This window comes from Elephantulus edwardii, unplaced genomic scaffold (genome assembly GCF_000299155.1).
Source record: "Elephantulus edwardii isolate Elephantulus edwardi_28Jun2011 unplaced genomic scaffold, EleEdw1.0 scaffold00186, whole genome shotgun sequence".
Lineage (NCBI taxonomy): Eukaryota > Metazoa > Chordata > Mammalia > Macroscelidea > Macroscelididae > Elephantulus > Elephantulus edwardii.
In genome coordinates this window covers 2,643,532-2,661,706 of record NW_006399936.1, presented here as the reverse complement: position 1 = coordinate 2,661,706, position 18,175 = coordinate 2,643,532, and the positions used below count along the sequence as shown (strand labels likewise).

At 54.9% G+C, this 18,175-nt stretch overlaps 2 protein-coding genes across 4 annotated transcripts; both read right to left on the bottom strand.

Annotated features, from left to right (window-relative positions):
• Positions 1 to 3,312: 3,312 nt before the first annotated feature.
• LAT (linker for activation of T cells) lies at positions 3,313 to 7,174 on the bottom strand. Its single transcript, XM_006896627.1, has 11 exons — positions 7,030 to 7,174; positions 6,908 to 6,935; positions 6,660 to 6,778; positions 6,381 to 6,504; positions 6,179 to 6,243; positions 6,053 to 6,082; positions 5,915 to 5,969; positions 5,746 to 5,840; positions 3,898 to 3,960; positions 3,476 to 3,538; positions 3,313 to 3,380 (listed from the first exon to the last, which is right to left on the bottom strand). The coding sequence occupies exons 1-11, from the start codon at positions 7,172 to 7,174 to the stop codon at positions 3,313 to 3,315; spliced, it is 855 nt and encodes a 284-aa protein (XP_006896689.1).
• Positions 7,175 to 8,247: 1,073 nt separating this feature from the next.
• SPNS1 (spinster homolog 1 (Drosophila)) lies at positions 8,248 to 16,297 on the bottom strand. Of its 3 annotated transcripts, XM_006896571.1 has the most exons (12): positions 15,950 to 16,297; positions 15,786 to 15,851; positions 13,186 to 13,322; positions 11,781 to 11,932; positions 11,556 to 11,622; positions 10,488 to 10,633; positions 10,030 to 10,185; positions 9,583 to 9,772; positions 9,219 to 9,284; positions 8,865 to 8,963; positions 8,477 to 8,648; positions 8,248 to 8,342 (listed from the first exon to the last, which is right to left on the bottom strand). In XM_006896571.1, the coding sequence occupies exons 1-12, from the start codon at positions 16,188 to 16,190 to the stop codon at positions 8,248 to 8,250; spliced, it is 1,587 nt and encodes a 528-aa protein (XP_006896633.1). In that variant the 5' UTR covers positions 16,191 to 16,297. The 3 variants fall into 3 exon arrangements, with proteins under 3 accessions (XP_006896633.1, XP_006896634.1, XP_006896635.1); XM_006896572.1 differs by lacking the exon at positions 10,030 to 10,185 and having other exon boundaries at positions 15,950 to 16,292; XM_006896573.1 differs by lacking the exons at positions 10,030 to 10,185; positions 15,786 to 15,851 and having other exon boundaries at positions 15,950 to 16,292.
• Positions 16,298 to 18,175: the final 1,878 nt, after the last annotated feature.

The following is an 18,175-nucleotide window of genomic DNA, read 5'->3' as shown; positions in this document are numbered from 1 at the left end:
CGACCCTATGTACAACAGCCCTAAACTCCACTCTGTCCTGTGCCAATCGCACTGTCTCTGACACTCCCATCCCAATTATTAGAGTCTGTAAATCACACAGAAGATTGCCCATCCTTCTCCTGCAGAGCAGCTGTGGATTCGAACCACGTGCCTTTGAGATTGCAGTGCAGCTTCTTAACACTAGGCCACCAGAGCTCCTAATTACCCTAAATTCTCCCCAGCCCTCCCAGCTATAGCCAACCTTTCCTTGTGTCCTGTTTATTCTACTCTTCAAATATCTGACACTTCCGTCCATTCCTCCTGCCACCATTTCTCACAGAGTTTTCTCCAAGACCCTCCTCCGTAGTCTCTCTACTTTCTCATCTACCCACCTCATCAACCATCCTTCACCTCACTTCAAGGCAGATGTATTTGCTACAAACCTGAGTCTTTCTCAGCTTCTAATTCTCCAGGGATTGCCCAGGAGGGTTAATACAAAGCTCCACTCTCCACTCTTTGTTATTATGCAATAAATCTGATGTGCATACACTTACAGAATAATATGTCAAACACTCACGTGCCCCACCCCGCTTAAGAGTCAGGCATTCAAATACCACGGAGGCCTTCTGTAGGCACCCCAGCCTCCATACTCTCCTCTCACGGCCAAGGTCAAGGCTACCACCATCCTGAATTTGGTGCTCACCATTCCCACACCAGTCCTGATATTCTCACGCGTATGTGCATCAGCGAACAACACATGTTGTTTCTCACGTTTACAGCTTTACGTAAATAAAACACTTGCTTTGCTTTCTGCCTTGTCTTATAACCACCTCCGTGAGTCCAGTGTTGTTGTTGTTGTTGTTGTTGTTATGTGCCGTCAAGTTGTTTGCAACTCATAGCGACCCTACGTACAACAGCCCTAAACCGTGCTCTATCCTGTGCCAATCTCATTGCCTCTGACACACCCATCCCGAGTACCCCAGTCACTGAATCAATCTACCTCATAGAGGATCTTACCCTCCTGCGCTGTCCCTCTACTCTACCCAGCATGATGTCCCTCTCCAAGGACCTGTCTCTCCTTACAACATGTCCAAAGTATGTCAGACGAAGCCCCAGAATCCTTGCCTCCAAGGAGTAGACTAGTTTAACCCTCTCCAGGATGGATCTGTTTGTATTCTTGGCAGTCCATGGAACATTCAATACTCTTCTCCAGCACCACAGCTCAATAGCTAGGATTTTTTTGGGGAGGATTTATACCAAGGAATTTGCCAAACTGGAGAAATGCACACCTTCTGCTTTGCTCTGTTACTAGACTTTTCTCCACATGGTTACACTAACACACCTCAGTGAGCCATTCTGCGGTCCTCAGAACAGGCACTGACACCTCTGCCCATTTCTGTTTCTTCCACCCAAGTTGACTCCACTTGACCTGTTTATGGGAAGCCTCTCCAGCTCCCTTGCCAGGCCCTCCCTACCTCCAGCTTCTCCAAACCAGCCTCTTACAAGCTCTCTGGCTGCTGGCGCATCGCACAACAAACAGAACAAACAAGGAAGCTGGCAAGCACAGCAGCAGCCCGGGACGAAAGGCCAAGAGCTACAGATCCCACCCCGGCTTTGCCTCTTCAGCTTCATGCCTCTGGGCAAGTCAGGTCACCTCCCTGAACCTGTGCTTCCTCTCAGCAAAGTGGGATCATAACAGTGACCCACAACTGGGGATGCCACGATGATGAAATGTGATCAGCACGGACGGCTGGCAGGTTGTCATAAAGAGAAGCATTGTCCACACCTCTTGGGGTGCGCAGAGGACTGCCAACAACTTTATGTATCACTCGGGGCTATGGTTATATGTGACAGAAACCTCAAGTCGTTGGGAGAAAATGGCCATTTATTGGCCCATGTGTCTTGGGAGCAGGTAGTGGGGAGGAGTTCTCACTTCAGGTGACACTGAACCCAGCGATTCCAATGACACCACCAGGGAGCTGCCCTTGGCCATCTCTCTGCCCTTCCTCCACTGGCTTCTTAACTGGTGGTCTTGCCAGGTACTGACTCCTGCACTACTTTACTCTAGTGAGACTGAAAAAAAAGAGAGCACTTCTCTCCATCACTTCCTGCTCCAATCCCCAAGGTACTTTCCATTGGTCCAGCTTGTGTCACATGCCCGTATCTGAACCAATCACGACGCCCAGGAGAAAGTCAGGTCCTGATGGTGGGGATGATGGTCCTACTGAGGACGGATTGGATCCCAGAGAGGAATCTTCCAAACTAAGAGACATGAACAGTGGCCCAGAGAAAATGACATCAACACACTGTGTCTTCAGATCTCCACGTGGCCTGTCTGCGGTCACGCAAAAAAAACGAAGCAAAAGAAGGTTGGCTGTTCAAACTCCACCAGCAACTCTGCAAGAGAAAGACCATAGAAACTCGAGCCTTGGAAAACCCCCAGGTCAACAGGAGAGGAGCTGGGAGCAGGTCCACAGCAAGCACCAAGCTTTTAGGTTTTAGTTGGCTAAAACATTCCACAGTTTACACAGTTTTTAGGCTCTGTTTTATTTCAAAACCACAAAAGCAAGAACTACAAAAGCTCTTGTTTGTTAAGAATGGAGAGATGGAGGACCAGCAGGAAAGGATGTTGCTGTAGACTCCTCCCACCCAGCGTGGTCCTCCTCACCCCACTCTCCCGCCACTCGGGAGAGGCCTTTCATCCACTGTGTCCAGTTCATGTGACTGTGCCCGGGCAGTGTGCCAGGCTGCCCAAGTTCCCACCTGTCCTCACTCACACAGCACGGGGCTGGCCGCCTCGGCAGCACCCAGCCTTGGGGAGAAGGATGGACACACACAGACACAGCCGACCTACAGACGCACATGCAGATTATCGACAGTCTGACGCACACGTTCATGCTCAGCACATCCCACCTTCTCCTGCCAGGCCCACCACAGCCAGGAGCACTCCCTCCAGACCACACTGGCCTTTAGTCTTTGACAAAGAGTAGAGCTGCGGCCGGAGTAGTCCATTCTCAGGTTGTGTCAGAAGGTGCGGGGTGTTGGGGGAACACAGACTGGACCCCAAAGTGACAATAAGTTAGGGGGAGATTCTCAGGCTGATGTTGGGCTGGAATAAAGGCACAGTAGGGGGGCCCAGGGCCACTTCCAGCTTCCTGGCTCTGCCATCCTGCAAGGCTGGCCAGCTTCACCTGAAACGCCATAGGGTGGGAGCGAAGTGACGGGTTCAGGCGTCAGCGGGGTCAGCAGCAGCTCCAGAGTCAGAGATGCTAGGCCTGAGGTGGCGGGAGCTTGGGGACTGGACGTGGCATGGGAGGGGCTCTCACCAGGCCCTCAACTGAGATCTTGTATATTCTCGTAATCAGGGGCACCGTCCTCCTCATCCTCAGGGCTCGGGGTGGCTGTTGGGAGGAAGAGGTTGATCTCTAGCTCGGAAAGCCACCTCCTCGGGCAGCTCTCCCCCCAGCCCTTGGCCGCACCCCAATATAGCACACACCAGGCTTAGTCCTCGTCACAGGGTGCAGCTCCTGGGACACATTCACATACTCCCGGCTGCCATCTGTGGGGACAGCTCAGAGGAGGGACAGCCACACCGAAAGGGGAGCAGGGCATATGAAGGGCCGGGGTGGGGAGATAGGGGTGCACAGAAAAAGGGGGAGCGATGTGGGCGAGACTAAAGTCTGAAGGGTAGGATCATACTTGGGGTGGGTCACCCGTACAGAGGGTAAGGGGGCCAGGGACACAGGCCACTCGAGGAGCTGAGGCAAAGGGGCTGCACTGAAGATGAGGGGGAGGGTGAAGTCACACCAGGGGAGGAGTTACGTCAAGATGAGGGGCAGTGGACAGGTCACACTTGGGGAAAAAAGGATGAGGGAGAGAAGTGAGACCCCAGGAGGGAGCCAGGGGGCCTTCACTCACCCAGAGACGCTTCAGCGCTCTCCCCGCTCTCGGGAACGTTCACATAGTCCTCACCAGACTCCACTGGAGGAAAAACATCCAGCACCATTACCTCCGTAACAGCGGCCTCAGCCCCGCAGAGTCCCAGACACCCAGGGGCTCCCACAGCTGCCATCAAGGACTCCAGCAGAAAAAAACCCTGAAACACAGCGACCTAAGGCCGTTCCACAGCTAGGCCCAGCGGGACAGAGCAGGGATCTCTGAGCAGGTGGCTTCTGGGCACGAGACGGAGGCTGTGGAAGTGGAGAGAAGTGGGTCACCTCGACCAGTGACAACTAGAATGAGTGAAATTGTGGGGACAGCAGGAGGGTCCCCTGACCCCGAGACTCTGAAATCAAAGAGCCGCTCAGAGGGGACGTGGGTGAGCCAAGCGTGGGGAGGAGAGAGGAGAGGAGAGAAAGAGAGGAGAGCCTCCGGGTCTGGGGGGCACAGCTGGGCCCGTTATTCGCCAGCCTCAGCTCCGATGTCACCTGTCCAGGGAGAAGCGCCAGCCCACCCACCTTCTGTCCATCGTATGCCCCTGCCTCAGCCCCTCTCTAGCTCCCAATACCCACTGACATTCGTTTATCTGTTGACTTATTACCTCCATGAAAATATGGAAAAGACAGGCTTTGGAGACAGCTTTTTCAGGTTCAAATCCCGGCTCAGACATAACTAACCAAGTCACTGAAGACAAGTGACCTGAACTCTCTGTGCCTTCAGTTTCCTCCTCTGTTAGAGCGAATAACAAGGTAAAGGGGCTTCTTCAGCTCGTTCAATTTATACCCTATGAAAACTTGCTGGAGGGTCAGGTATGAGACAATCCTGATTCAAAGGCAAATAACAACAACGTTAAGAGCAAATGAGTGACTATCAGAACAGAGCCCATCTCAGAGCACGTGCTACCAAGTGGCTGCTAACAAGATAAACTCTACCAACGTGCAAACAAGATGACGGAGGCCCAGGGTGGGGGAGGGACAGCCTCCAGAACCCCTGGGAGCCGTGAGGTTTAACACGCTGCTGAAGAAAAGGTCTTGGTGGGGCTCAGGGTAAACCAGGAACTGGTAGTTTGCCATTAAGTCAATTCCGACTCATGGTGGCCCTGGGTACGTCAGCAGAATTCCGCTCTGCAGGGTCTTTCATGGCTGTGAGCTCTCAGAAAGAGATGGTCTATCTTCTTCCAAAGCCCTCGACAACTGGTAGCCTTCATCACCACTGCAGTCTACCTTGTGTCATGCCACCTAAGACGTGACCAGTGGAGGCAGCTAATCCCTAGTAGGTGAATGAAAAGAAGACAGTTCAGGGCAAGTAGAGAGAAAGAAAAAGCATCTGAGAATTGAGGCTCAGTCATGAGACATGGCGTGAAGTCTCCAAGATGCAGGATGAGATCAAAACAAAGAACCCAGCAGCTCAGAAGAAATGAGACAACACAGTGAGCAAAAGAAAACTTAAAAAAAGGACGACTCAGAATCAAGATGTTTAGAGCCTTCCAAGATGATTTTGCTCCCACGAAACAAAAACAGGAGGTTACGAGAAAGGAGCAAAGACCAAGAGCGAGCTCTGGGCAGGAGAGAGAGATTTCTGGAGGAGACGTGGGAAAATAACGTGCAGGAAACCTCTTCGACGAGAAAACAAGACAAAAAGCAAAGAGGAGAGGAAAGGTAAGAGGCTCAGAAAAGAGGAGGAAGGCCAGTCCCTGGCGGGCAGGAGTTCTAGAAGGGGAGAAGAGAGAAAACGGGGAGAGGGAGAAATGACAAGGAGGCAGCCGCAGAGGGAACAGTGGGGTCAGCGGACACCGGCCCAGCAGGCGAGGAGGGAGGGGTGACTCACTGGAGAAGGCACTGTCTCGGAGGCCAGGCTCGCTGGGCACAGGAGCTGGGGGCACGTTGGGGGTGGCGGCCGGGACGCTGTCCGGAAGCACCACTCTAATGACAAAGGAGAATGGCGGTAAGCAAGGGTACCCCATCCTCGGCTCCCCCCAGCCCCGCCGGCCACTCACAGGTAGCGCTCGGGATAGTCATCCTCATCTTCATCCGTGTCCTCACAGAGCAGCTCTGGGGGTGACACAAGAGTCAGCACAGGCCAGGCCAGGCCCCAGCCTCCCCACCCAGCTGGGGCCCCTGGGGTTCCGACGCACCCTCATTCTCGTAGCTCGCTATACTGTTGGCTTCAGAGAAGGGACAAGAAAGAGACTGAGTCAGTCGGCTAAGGGCAGGCCTGTCCTCTGCCCAGCCCCAGGTCCCCAGGCCTGTCCCACACTCACCGCCATCTGAGTCCTGCCTGGAAGATGGCGTCCGGTGGGAGGCCCCGGGGGGCTGTGGAGATCTCCTGGGAGTCAGAAGTCAAGGGTCAGGACCGGGAAGGAGGTTAAGGCAAGGAAATTTGCAACAAGAGGCCCCCCAGTTTCGGGAAGCGAGAGGGCAGGGAATACATTCTCAGGGCAAGAGGACTGAGGGGCTACTCACGGAACAGGGAGCAGGTCTGGCTGGCTCAGGGGTAGGTAGGAGCTAACAGGTGGGTTGACACTGGCCGGCGGGTTGATATTGGCCACGGGGGTCAGGGATGATGGCGGCCAGGGAGCCAGAGTGTCTGAGGACGGGACCCAGCTCAAGTGTGTATGACTGTGGACATCATGCCCCCTCACTCAGCCCAGGTTCCCTGAATGCCCTGTGCCCCAACAGGCCCAAGGACTCTCCTCTCCCTCCCCAAGAGCCATGCACTTGACCCCAGCTCAGGTCAAGTACAAGGCACAGACCGAGGCGGCAGCCTCAGAGAGGCCTCAGCAAAGGGACACACTTGCTCAGACGCGGAGCCCTGCTCATACTCACAAGGCCGCTTGATCTGCATGCTGCTCGGGTACATACTGGCAGGAGGGACACACACAGTGTGGTGAGATCAGAAACACCCCGTGCCCAGCCCACCGTCCAGCCTGGGGCCCAGCCCGCCGCGGGGTGCTGAGGGGGGCCACAGAGCGGACAAAGGGTAGACTCACCCGTCTGAGGAAGCACTGTTATAGGAGCCTGGGGAAGAGATAGCCAGTAAGGCACAAAACGGGGCGCTGGGGTGCTCGAGAGGGCGTCTTCAGAGTCTCTGGGGTGGAGTGAGGTTCGCTACCTGCGTCCAAGCGCCCAGTTCCACCCGCAGCCCCGCACTCACCCGGCAGCTCACGACAGCGTAGACACAGGGCCGTCACCAGCACAGCAAGGACAGGCAGCAGCAGGAGGCCGAACGCAGTGGAGACGGGGACAGTCGTCTCCATCTGGAGAAAGACCGGACCAAGCCTTGCTACCCCCTGAAGCGCCCCAAAGGCAGAACCACCCCAAGGCTCAGTTGGGGCACACCCAGTGGGACTCTGGGCTGGGGAGCCTGCTGAGGGATAGGGGTGCCCTCCTAGGGGCTCCCCAGGTCCCTTTCTCTTCTAGGAATGCCTGTTCAGCACTGGTTCTGGAAGGCCCTGGGCTCCCGGGCTGTCAGGCCAAGCCTGGGGTCCGGGGCTCCAGGCGGCCCCTGCATGGTCCCGTACCCCCAGTTACCTGTGCCTCAGCTCCACGCCGCCTCTCCTCCAGCGCCCGCCTGCCCGCCCGTGGCAGGAAGCTGTGGTAAGTGCTGGGTGAAGGCAGGAAATCATCGGGTCCCCCCCCGCCGGCTGCACCCGCCCCTTCCCACCCCCAGCTGGGGAGCGGGGCGAGGCCCTCACTCATCCCTCACGGAGGATCTGCTGGCCTCTCCAAGTGGGACAATGGGGGAAGACCCCTGCTGGGTGGCCAGCAGCCTGACCTTCCCACATTCGGACTGGAGGACGCAGTGGGCTGGACGTCTCCCACACTGGCAATTTGGAGGTGCCCGAGTCAGTGCCACCCCCACCTTACCCAGACCTGCCTGTCAAGAGAGGCGGGACCTGGGGGACAACACGGGCGTGGGTGACTCATGGTCACACTAAGCCAGCTCACTCAGAGAACTGTCCCTTCTCTTCCCGAGGCTGAGGGCAGGGCCCCTGATGGTACTGGGACATAGAGCTGGGGAGGGGACAGCATGCCCGCCAAGAAAGCACCCACAGAAAGACTCAAGCAGGCACTTGGGGTCTGGCTACAAATTTTATTCAATTACAAATAGCACCAAGCCCCTGGGGCGGCCCCAGTGGAGGGGACGCCCACCTCAAGTCCTAAGCTTCCCTCGTCCCCTCGGCTGCCTGTGTAGTGAGTGTCTGGAAGCTGGAATGGGGTCCAGGGCCCCTCAGGAGAGCAGAGTCGGACTGAACGCTCAGGCCTAGACCCCTCCCAGGATGAGGCTGGGCCAGGTGCAGCGGTGTGCAGACAGGTGAGAAAGGTCCCCTCAGATGAGCACGCTGGACACGGGGACCCGGGTGGAGCGGCCACGCTGGGGCACCACAATACGATCATCTGTGGGTCCAGCCTCGTGCAGCACGCCTGGGGGAAGAAGAGCCCGAGCTGACTGAGGGGAGGGAAGCCAGGTCCGTGGGGCTGAGCAGACAGTAGAAAGACAGGCCGGCAGTGTCACAGGTGGGCAGGGGGCTGTGAACAGACAGGGGCCCAAAACCAACCTTGCACGTGCAGCTGGGCCTGCCGACGGTCACCCTCTATGAAGATGGCGGTGCCCAGGAAGGCCGCTCCGCCCAGAGCCCCAACGAAGGCGCAGAGCATGAGCGAGAACTGCAGGGCCCGGAACTCAGACAGGAAGGACGGGGGCCAGCTCCGGCGCAGGCGGTCCGAGATCTGGAGAGGGGACAGGGAGTGGTCAGTGGAGAGCCCCTGGACTCTGGGAAAGGAGGACAGAGCCTCACTGGGGGAGATCATCATCAGAGCCCATGGCCTCTCAGTCCAGCTGAGCTCAAGGTGAGGGGACACGGAATCTCACTGGGCTCGTCCTAGGAGTGCAGGCAGGCGTCAGCCCTGGCCCAGTCCCAGCCCTGGCCAGGGGATACTGCTCACCACGCCGATGAGGTAGGGGCTCCCCGCGTCGCCCAGCAGGTGGGACAGCACAATCTGGAAGGCCTCCGCGGTGGACCGCCGGGTGGGGATCACTACATACTACGGGTGGGAGAGAGGGGTGTGTCTCAGTGGGCAGGCTCCCCCAGGGGAAGCAGACGATGAAAGACAAGGCTAGGGCCAGGGCTGAGCAAGGCCAGGGTCAGAGGTGAACCCTGGCTGGGAGCTGTGACTGAAGTCACGAGCCAGGATCACAAGGACACCTGGAGCTGAATTCCAAGATCACTCTGGGGTAGATTTAGGGCCTCCTAACGTGCTCCCTGCTTCCATCAGCCTCTGGGGCTGCCTGCCACTCACCAGCAGAATGTCAGCCACAATGGCCCAGTTCATGGACAGCAGTGTCTCCCCAATAAAGATGAAAATCTGAGGGGAGAAGGGAGGGCCCATCACCACAGAGAAATTCCCAGGCTCCTCCACTAGCATGTTAGCGTCTCACAACACCTGAGGAGGTACCACTACTCCTGTTTGACAGACAAGGAGCCGAGCACCGACCTTACCCCAGAGTGGCCTGGGGAAGGGGCCCAGCCGAGCACACAGCCTGGCCTTCCTGCTGCCATGTTGGCTCTTCCCCTCTGCTGGCCGCCCCTCAGCCCGCCCCCAGGGTCCCGTCCCCCCCAACCCTGGACCTGGAACACATCCTTGGCACCTGCTGGCTACTCACATAAGTGGCTACAATGCTTCCTCGGGCACAGGCGAGGGACAGGAAGAGGAAGGGCGCGGAGCCGAGGAGGCCGGCAGCACAGACGAGTGGGTCAGCCCGGGGGTTGGAGCGGCGCAGGCGGCGGCTGACCTCCACGCCCAGGCCCACACCCAGGACGCCGGTCAAGCAGGTAATAAGCCCAAAGATGAGGCTGGGGGGAGTCAGGGGACAGGTGGGCTGTAAAACCACCCAGCCTCGCCCCCGAAGGCCTGTCCACCCACACCTAGGCGGCCTAGAGTCAAAGCGCCAGGAAGCAGGCACACTGCCATGGTCAGCTGTTTCACAGCTGGGAGAAGTATAGACGGAGGGTTTAAATTCTACTCCACCTGAGTTTGAACTTGACCTCTCTTCACTCCACCCCTGCCCCTGCAGCCCACCCGCCTTGCCCCACCTGTACCACCTGCCAACCTGTCGGAGGAGGAGCAGGAGTCTCCGGGGAGGCAGGGGGGAGTCTCCCCCAGGACCACACGGGAGCGAAGCAGGAAAGCAGGAGCCCACAGTGCCAGCGAGCCCGTGACAAAGGCCACAGCCGTGAAGCCAAGGGACGACAAGACGAAGCTAGGACTGCATGAGAGAGAGCAAGACCAGACCCCAGTGAGGAGTCAGGACCCTTGTTTGCCCTTCCTGTTTTAAGGTTCTCCCGACTTGAGCATTTCATAAGGTTAGGACTCTAGGAGGGGAGGTGACCCTGTCCTGTCCGGGCTCCTGGGCCTGTAATCCGAGAAATTGCCACATGGGGGCAGTGGTGAGAGAATCCCTAGGTTTGAGGAATCACCCCGCTGGCAGAAAACAGAACAAGGACCAACCAGATGGTCAGGGTCCCCCTCCCGGCCTTAACTCTTGCAAAAGGACGAGGCTCAACTAACTTTCTTGCCAGAGCCCTCAGATCTGCCCACCACGAGGTGGGGTTCAGGGGTGGCAAGTCCGAGCGGCGTTCCACGGCTCCTCTTGGTGGCTCCCGGACGACCAGGAAGAGCAGCAGGACGGCGACCACTCCCAGGCCTGGCGTCACCTGGAGAAAGAGTGGGCTTCGTGACAGGTGAAGACAGTGCTGCTGCTATTGTTAGGTGCTGTCGAGTCCGGTGTGACTCATGGCAACCCTAGAACAGACCTGACTCCTGTCCTATCCTGCGCCATCATCATCTCTGACACATTCAAGGCCACTGCTGCAGTCACTGTGCAAATCCACCTGGTTGAGGGTCTTCCTCTCCTTTGCTGTCCACCACCTTTCAGAGCATGTGCTTCTCCAAGGACTAGCTTTTCCTAGCAATTTTCTAAAGGGATCCCAATGCTGGAGATGGAGAGACGGGGCACTTATCAACAACTGGGGTTTAAGGAGGCTGAACCTGCAGTTGGAGGGGGCGCCGGATGCCACTAGGGACCACCCTGTTCCTATAAGTTTAACTTTCATTCCATCTGGTGACAGCAGTTGAACTAACTTTGAGCGCACCTTCTCCTCTCAATGCAAATGATAAAAATAGGGCTGGGTGAGTATAAATGCAGGTGTGGCCAATGAGCATAGAATGCATGGTTCCTGTGCTAGGCAGGTGAGTGGCCCATGCTGACCCCACCAGATTCCATCCCAGGACGACTGCAGAGGCCCCAGGGAGCCACAGTTTCTCAATGCAAAGGTATTAGCTTAAAGCCTTCACTTGGTGGAGCATGAAGCTAACACAGAGGTAAGAAAAGCAAGAAGCAGCTGAATCGAAGTCCTGAGACAGTGGGAGCCGGAAGCCGGCAGGATTGCCCGTCATGAGGGCCAGCACAGCCCCCTCTTTGGCCGTCCAGTTTTACAGTGAGCTCCTGTCACTTGCAACTGAGACTTCTGTGTAGCCCGTGGCTTCACGGTGAGGGCAGCCAGGTCTCTCTTCCTCATAACAGAGGGATGTGAAGGAAGGAAAGGAGACTGGTGAGAAAGCAACAAATAGACTCACCCTCAGGGCCCAGTGCCAGTCCCCGGCCATGTCCTTCACTTTGGAGCCTGCAATGTACCCCAGACCACTGGAGGGGTGGGGGAAGAGGAGAGGGAATGGGGGACAGCCATTCAGGTATGCTTCTGACACTGGGCACCCCGTACCCGGCCAGGCCCCCCATCCCTGGCCAGGGCCCCCATCCCCGGCCAGGCCCCCCGTCCCCAGCCAGGGCCCAGGTTCACTCACCTGCCCACAGGAATGGCGAAGTAGAACACGCTGAGCATCTGGCTCCTCTGGTCTGCCACAAAGAGGTCGGCGATGAGCGTGGGGGCGATGGTGGAGTAACTGGCCTCCCCGACCCCCACCAGGCCCCGGGTCAGGAGGAGCAGCCAGAAACGCTGGGGAACAAGACAGGAAAAGGCAGGTAGTAGCCCTCCCTGAAGCCAGCCTCCCAGCCAGCCTGACCAGCCGGCCTCCCAGCGAGCCTTCCAGCCGGCCTCACCAGCCGGCCTCTGGAGAGGTGGCAGGGACGGCTGGAAACCTGGCTTTAGCATCACACAGACCTGGGCTTGAATCCTGGCTCCCCACTTCCTGACTAGGGGTGACTCTGGGAAAGCTACTTAACCTCTCTGAGCCTCAGTATTCTCACCGGCAGAAATAGAATACTACTACTTTGTTCACACAGCTGTTGGGAAGATTAGAAAATAAAATGGCTATTTATTACTTTGTACCCCATACAGGTACATATCAGGAGTGGCATCCACTTCCTAAACAACATGCATCCGGAAACTCTATGAACTTTGATAAATGTCGATGGTTGAAGAGGGGGCTTCAGGCCTTTTGCTTATAGGGTCACTATGAGTCGTGCTTGACTCGAAGGCAATCAACAACAACCTCATATAGGTACAAAAGAAATCTCAGTTTCTAGTAGCCTACTCCCTTCAGGCGACCAAGAATGAATTACAATCTGCAGTGGGGTTCATTTGTCCTCTCAAGAGACCTGGAGTAGGAACAGCAAATCCCTGACCCTCCAGGGGAAGTGTGCAGTGCCTGCAGCTAAAGACAGGGCAGGGAGAACAGGCGGGAGTTGTCAAAGGAGCAGAGAAACAACCACCAAAGAGGCAGGAACAAAGTGGAGCAGGGTCACAGAAGTTAGAGAGTTTCAGGAAGAAAGAAGCGGGTCAGTAGAGCCAGGAGCCAGAACAGGAGCAGGACGTAGAAGCTGCATTTAGCAACCAGGAGGTCACTGGTGACTTCGGCAAGAGCAGCTTCAATGGACACACTGGCACCGATGCTCAGGCCGAGGGGACCAGCTGCTCCTTTACCCACACTGGCGCCCAGCATGAGGGGGCCTTGCAAGAACTCAAACTGAGGGGATGTCGGGGAAAGGGACTGTGGTCCAACCAAGTCTTCATGGTCAGAAACGGGAGGGTGTTCAGATGTGGGTGGAAGAAGTCAGTGGTCAGGGGAAAGGGGGTGGTGAAAGGGAAAAAGATTCTAGAAGAAAAAGGGAGAGGAAGGGGATGTGCCGATTAACCCAGGTAAGGAGGAAGGGTAAGAGGTCACCCACTAAGGGATTGGGAAGTTCCCCAGACCCAGATGTCAAGCAGCAGCAACAAAAGGGAGGGCCGGGGCCACCGTGGGGCCTCACCTCTTTGGGGATGAAGGATGATCCGAGAGTCACTAGAGACCAGAAGGCAATGCCCCCGCACATGAGATACTTCCGATTGTACCTGTCCCCCAGGTAGCCAAACACAGGTGCCAACACCATATAGCTGGAGATGAACACTGCAGGGCAACAGAGAGTCAGAGCCCAGCCCCGGAACCCTGCCGTGCCCCCCAGCTCAGCAGACAGAGGGCAGGCGAGGGACAACCCAGAGTAAGATCACCCCATCATCCCACCCTTCAGACCGCGACCCTCACTCCAGCCCCGAACCCACGGAGATCACTCAGGCCTAGCTCCAACACCTTTCCAGACCTTCCATGTACAAGAGATGGTCCAGCCGGCTTGTCTCATCCTTCCACCCAACCAGGAACAAAACCTAAGCTCTTTCCCACGGCTCCCAATGCCGGATGGATCCGTTCAGCTCCTCTCTACCTTGCCAACCTCATGCCTCATCCAGTTCCTCTCACGCGCGTGCACACACACTGATGGCCTTCACTCCGTTCCTACGACTTCCCAAACTCAACACGATCTTCTTCTTTTATTTCTTTTTATTCATTGATTCTTACACATTTTCTTCCCTCCTTCTCCCTCTCTCCCTCCTCCAGTTCTCTCTGCAATGCACCTCCTCTTGTTCTAGATTGCTGTCATACATATAATGCCTAATCCTATATTCCTTTCAGATCCTTCTCCCCATCTGTTCCAATGCAGTAGTGTTCATTATTTATCCACTCTTTTCCTACTCTCATCATAGCCCCCCACATCAGTCCCATTTTATAACAGCATCAATACTATCTTTTTAAACAATTTTATTATTTTTGTGTGTGTGCCGTCAAATCAGATCTTACTGGTAGAGGAGATTGCCCCTCCTTCTCCAGCAGAGCCTCTGGTGGATTTGAACTGCGTACCTCTGGGATTGCAGTGCAGTTTCTTGCCGCTGGCCACCAGAGCTCCCTAGCATCAATACTATCTTAAGGATATTGGTTCTGCTGTCCTATCTGGAACATTCTCTTCTCTTTTGAGCTTCACAGGGCTTAGTTGCTTCAGGTTTCAGCTCTGATCCCTCCCCAGACCACCACACACTTAGGCCCTCTCTATTGCACTGTTTTCTTTTACACAACGCTTATTTCTGTAGAAAAGTATCTTATATGAACTGTTGTCCTATCATTCCCGGTAAAATGTCAACTTCATGGGGGACAACACCTTGCCTGAACACACAGTCTATTATCTAACACAAAACTGTTGTTGTTGTTATGCGTCATCAAGCGGGAAAAGACTCATAGCTGATCCTCCGCTGGGTTTTTAGAGGCTGTAAATCACATGAGGATAGAATGCCCCGCCCACCTTTCTCGTGCACAGTAGCTGGCGGATTCAAAGTGCCTGCCTTTACAGAGGTGACACAACTCTTTACTCTCAAATTAGGTGCTCAGTAAAAATGAAAAAAAAAAAAAAGATACATGGGGTTGCCTAGAATGACTTAGTTCTCTTAACAATTCTTCAGCAGTTTTGAGAACTTGGTCTATAACTGCATCCTCATTTCTTGAGACTTGACCTTAAATACTTCCAATTCCTTGTTAGTCAAGAGTGGAGAAACCACCAAGTGGGTTTCAAATTCTCATCTACCTCTAATACATTGACTCTGGGCAAGTCTTAACTCTTTTTCCAAGCCTCAGTCTGGAGAGGCCTATTTTTCTTATAAAACGGACAAATAACAAGGCTCCCTTGAGCTGATGGAAGCATAAGAAGACTACAAGCATAAAAGGACACAACAACGTCCTACAGATCTGATCACTGCTTTTTCTGGGTTCTGAAACAGGGAAAGGGGATTTGGCCTGGCTTTACCTGTCCCACAAGTTCCCAAGTTCTAACAGATAGAAAGTTGTGCTGCTAACCCAAGAGCAGGCTGTTTGAATCTCCCAGCTGCTCGTGAACGTAAAAGGCGGAAAATCTTCTCCACGAGGACTTAAAACCCCTGACAACGTCAGAAGGGTCAGCTACGGTTTCCAATCTGACAACACTCTAAACACACTCCTGCCATTATTTATGTAGTGCCCACCAGGAGCCAACTAGGCACTTTACATCTTTTTATCTTCACACATGCCCTGTGAGGTATCTGGTATTGATCCCAACTTAAAGAGGAAGAAAAGTGAGGCTTATGGTAAATGCCCTCCAACCATCACACAGCGAGTAGGAAAAGTTGACATTTAAACTCCGGTCTGTCTTATTCATTACATAAAACTAACTCTCAGCATCCCAACTGAACAGGACAGCCCCAGAGCACAATCCTGCCACTGCCTCCTCTAGCTCTGGTCACTGTCAGTATGCAACGCAAGGATTCTAGCTCATAGGGATCCTACAGGACAGAAGAACACTGTCCCCACGGGTTTTCCATCAGAAGTAGTCTGGGGGGGGGGATAACCAGCTTCCCGTCACTGCATCACTGAGAGCTTCCTCGAGTCCATTTCAACTTACAGTGACTCTGGTCACTAGATCCCCATTAACGAGGCCCCAAGCACGCCAGCTGGCGGCTCCAACTACAAAGAGTAGAAAAAAGCCCTGCTGTGCGCTCAGTGTGCGGCCCTACTCACCCGTCTGGATGAGGCCGGAGCTACTGTCCCCAATGTCGAAGAACTGCTCGATGTCAGGAAGGACTCCTGGGAAGGAGAAGATTCAGGACCTGCCAGGTGCAGCTGCCCCGCCCTGGAGACCCCGCTCCCTTCCCCTCGCCTGTCATTCTCTGCACAATCAGTACCAGCCACAGTGAAGCGATCCATGTAGTTGAGGAGGTTAATGTAGCACAGCACGGCCACTATGAGAGCCGAACGGCACGATGACAAGCCGGTGATGCGCTGCAGGCCCTCCCGATCCAGGATCTCGGGCTCCCCAGACTTCGGGGCCCCCATGGACCCTGGCAGCCCTGGGGTGCCGGGCACGGGCCCCTCGTCCGTGTCATCTGCCTGGCTGAGGAAGGGCGTAGTGTCGGAACCCGCCATGGTCCCCGGGGGCCGCGCCCGCCCGCGCTCTGGTCCCACCGATGATGCCACCTGCGAGAGGAGGAAGCTGGAGAAAAGAGGATGGAGGAGAGGCAGGCGAAGGTGGTGCACGCTCCCCGGCCCGGCAGACAAAGCGCGCGGACGGGCGCGAGGAGTTCAGGTGATGCCGGCGGCAGGAGCGAGCTGCTTCCCGCCCTGTCTCCCTCCCGGAGCGCACTGGCCGCCGCTCAGCCCCGACGGTGCACCACGGCCGCCGCCATGTTGCTCAAGAGCCAGTCACGTGGTATCTGATTCTACTAGGGGACGCGACTGCATACAAACCCGCGGCACGTGACAGTCAGCCCGCGTACGGAAGCCGTCGCGGGTCAGTTGTCGCGCCTCTACGGCTTCGCCTCAGGTTCCCGTATCACGTGACTGCCAGCCCGTCGCTAAGGTGACCAGAGTCTCAGACCTAACATGCTCCGGCGCTTCAACTGTCCAGGCCGCTATGGCAACCTAATCTAATCTAAATCTACACTCTCTGTGATCTGGTCGCTTAACCCTTCTGAATCCGTCTTTATCGTCTTTATCTGGAACATCGGCTTGCCCGATTTCTTCAGAAACAAGCCAGATGATGATGAAATCTCACAAGGTTTTGGAACTAGTCCCTCTCTCAATGGCAGTGAACAAATCTTCCTCTCACGGGCCGGTTTGCTCAGTAAATGTGTAATGAATGAACAGGCTTCTCATGCACTTCTCCCCCACCGTTCGGATTAGCCTTGCTAAACTTCGCCTTTGAACCTTCACTCTGGATGCGCAAATTGACCCTGAAGGACGCGTCCTCAGAACCCCTCCAAGCCACCTCTGAAGCAGGTTTCCCCGCACAACCAATGGCGACTAAAACCATTGCGCCCTCTGGTGGTCCTTCCGGGGACGGGAGGGGCTCAAAGACCAAGGAGATTTCCAGCTGCAGGTCTGAGGTCTGAGAAGCCCAGGACCTTTGGCATCAAAGGATTCCTTTGCTTGGGGTGGTTCTTCAATGGCCCCCCATAACCTACATCTAATTAACATGCATGTGAAGTAAAAATAGTATGCTGCTGCTGTTCTGTGCCATTGAATGGGAGTCCACTCATAACTGACCTTCCAGTGGATTTTCAGAGGCTGTAAATTGAACGGGAGGAGATTGCGCATCTTCCTCCCTCAAAGACACTAGTGGATTCAAACCACTGAATATGTGAGGCCTTTAGGTTAAAAACACATCTCGCTACAGATTATGCCACCAGCTGTTGTTATGTACCCCAGCGGGAGCCGACCAGTTGTTGAGCTTCCAGTGGGTTTTCAAACGCAGTTAATCACACGGGAAGAAACTGTCTTCCATGGAAGTTAGCTGGTGGATTCGAACCATATGCCTTTGGATTGGCAATGCTGTTTCTTATCACTAGACCACCAGAATTCTCTTTTATCTACTATTTGCTGTCTTTTTTCTCCAATATCTCTTCCCTTTGTTTTGGCTACTCGATGTTCTACAGCAATTTTTAGGGTCTCTTTTACAAAAGCTGAACAGAAGATTTCAAAGGGCAGCTTGAGAAGGCAAAGTATTGTAACGAAATGTGCAGAGAACTAGTAAAATTGGAGGGGGAAAAAGAGAAAAATTGCTCAGCATTTCTTAAGCTGAAAAAACTGGAAAAAAAATTCAAGCTTCAAGTACATAAAATCATTGTACTAAAAAGAATTGGTCAACACTGAAATATATCAGGAGATACCATACGATCAAGGGCCAATGATAATGAAGAACTTCAAGATGCTCTGAAGGCATGTTGTTGTTGTTGTTATGTGCCGTCGAGTCGCCTGCGACTCAGAGCGACCCTATGTACAACAGCCCTAAACTCCGCTCTGTCCTGTGCCAATAGCACTGTCTCTGACACTCCCATCCCAATTATCCCAGTCACTGAATCAATCCACCTCATAGAGGGCCTTCCTCTCCTGCACCGTCCCTCCACCCTCCC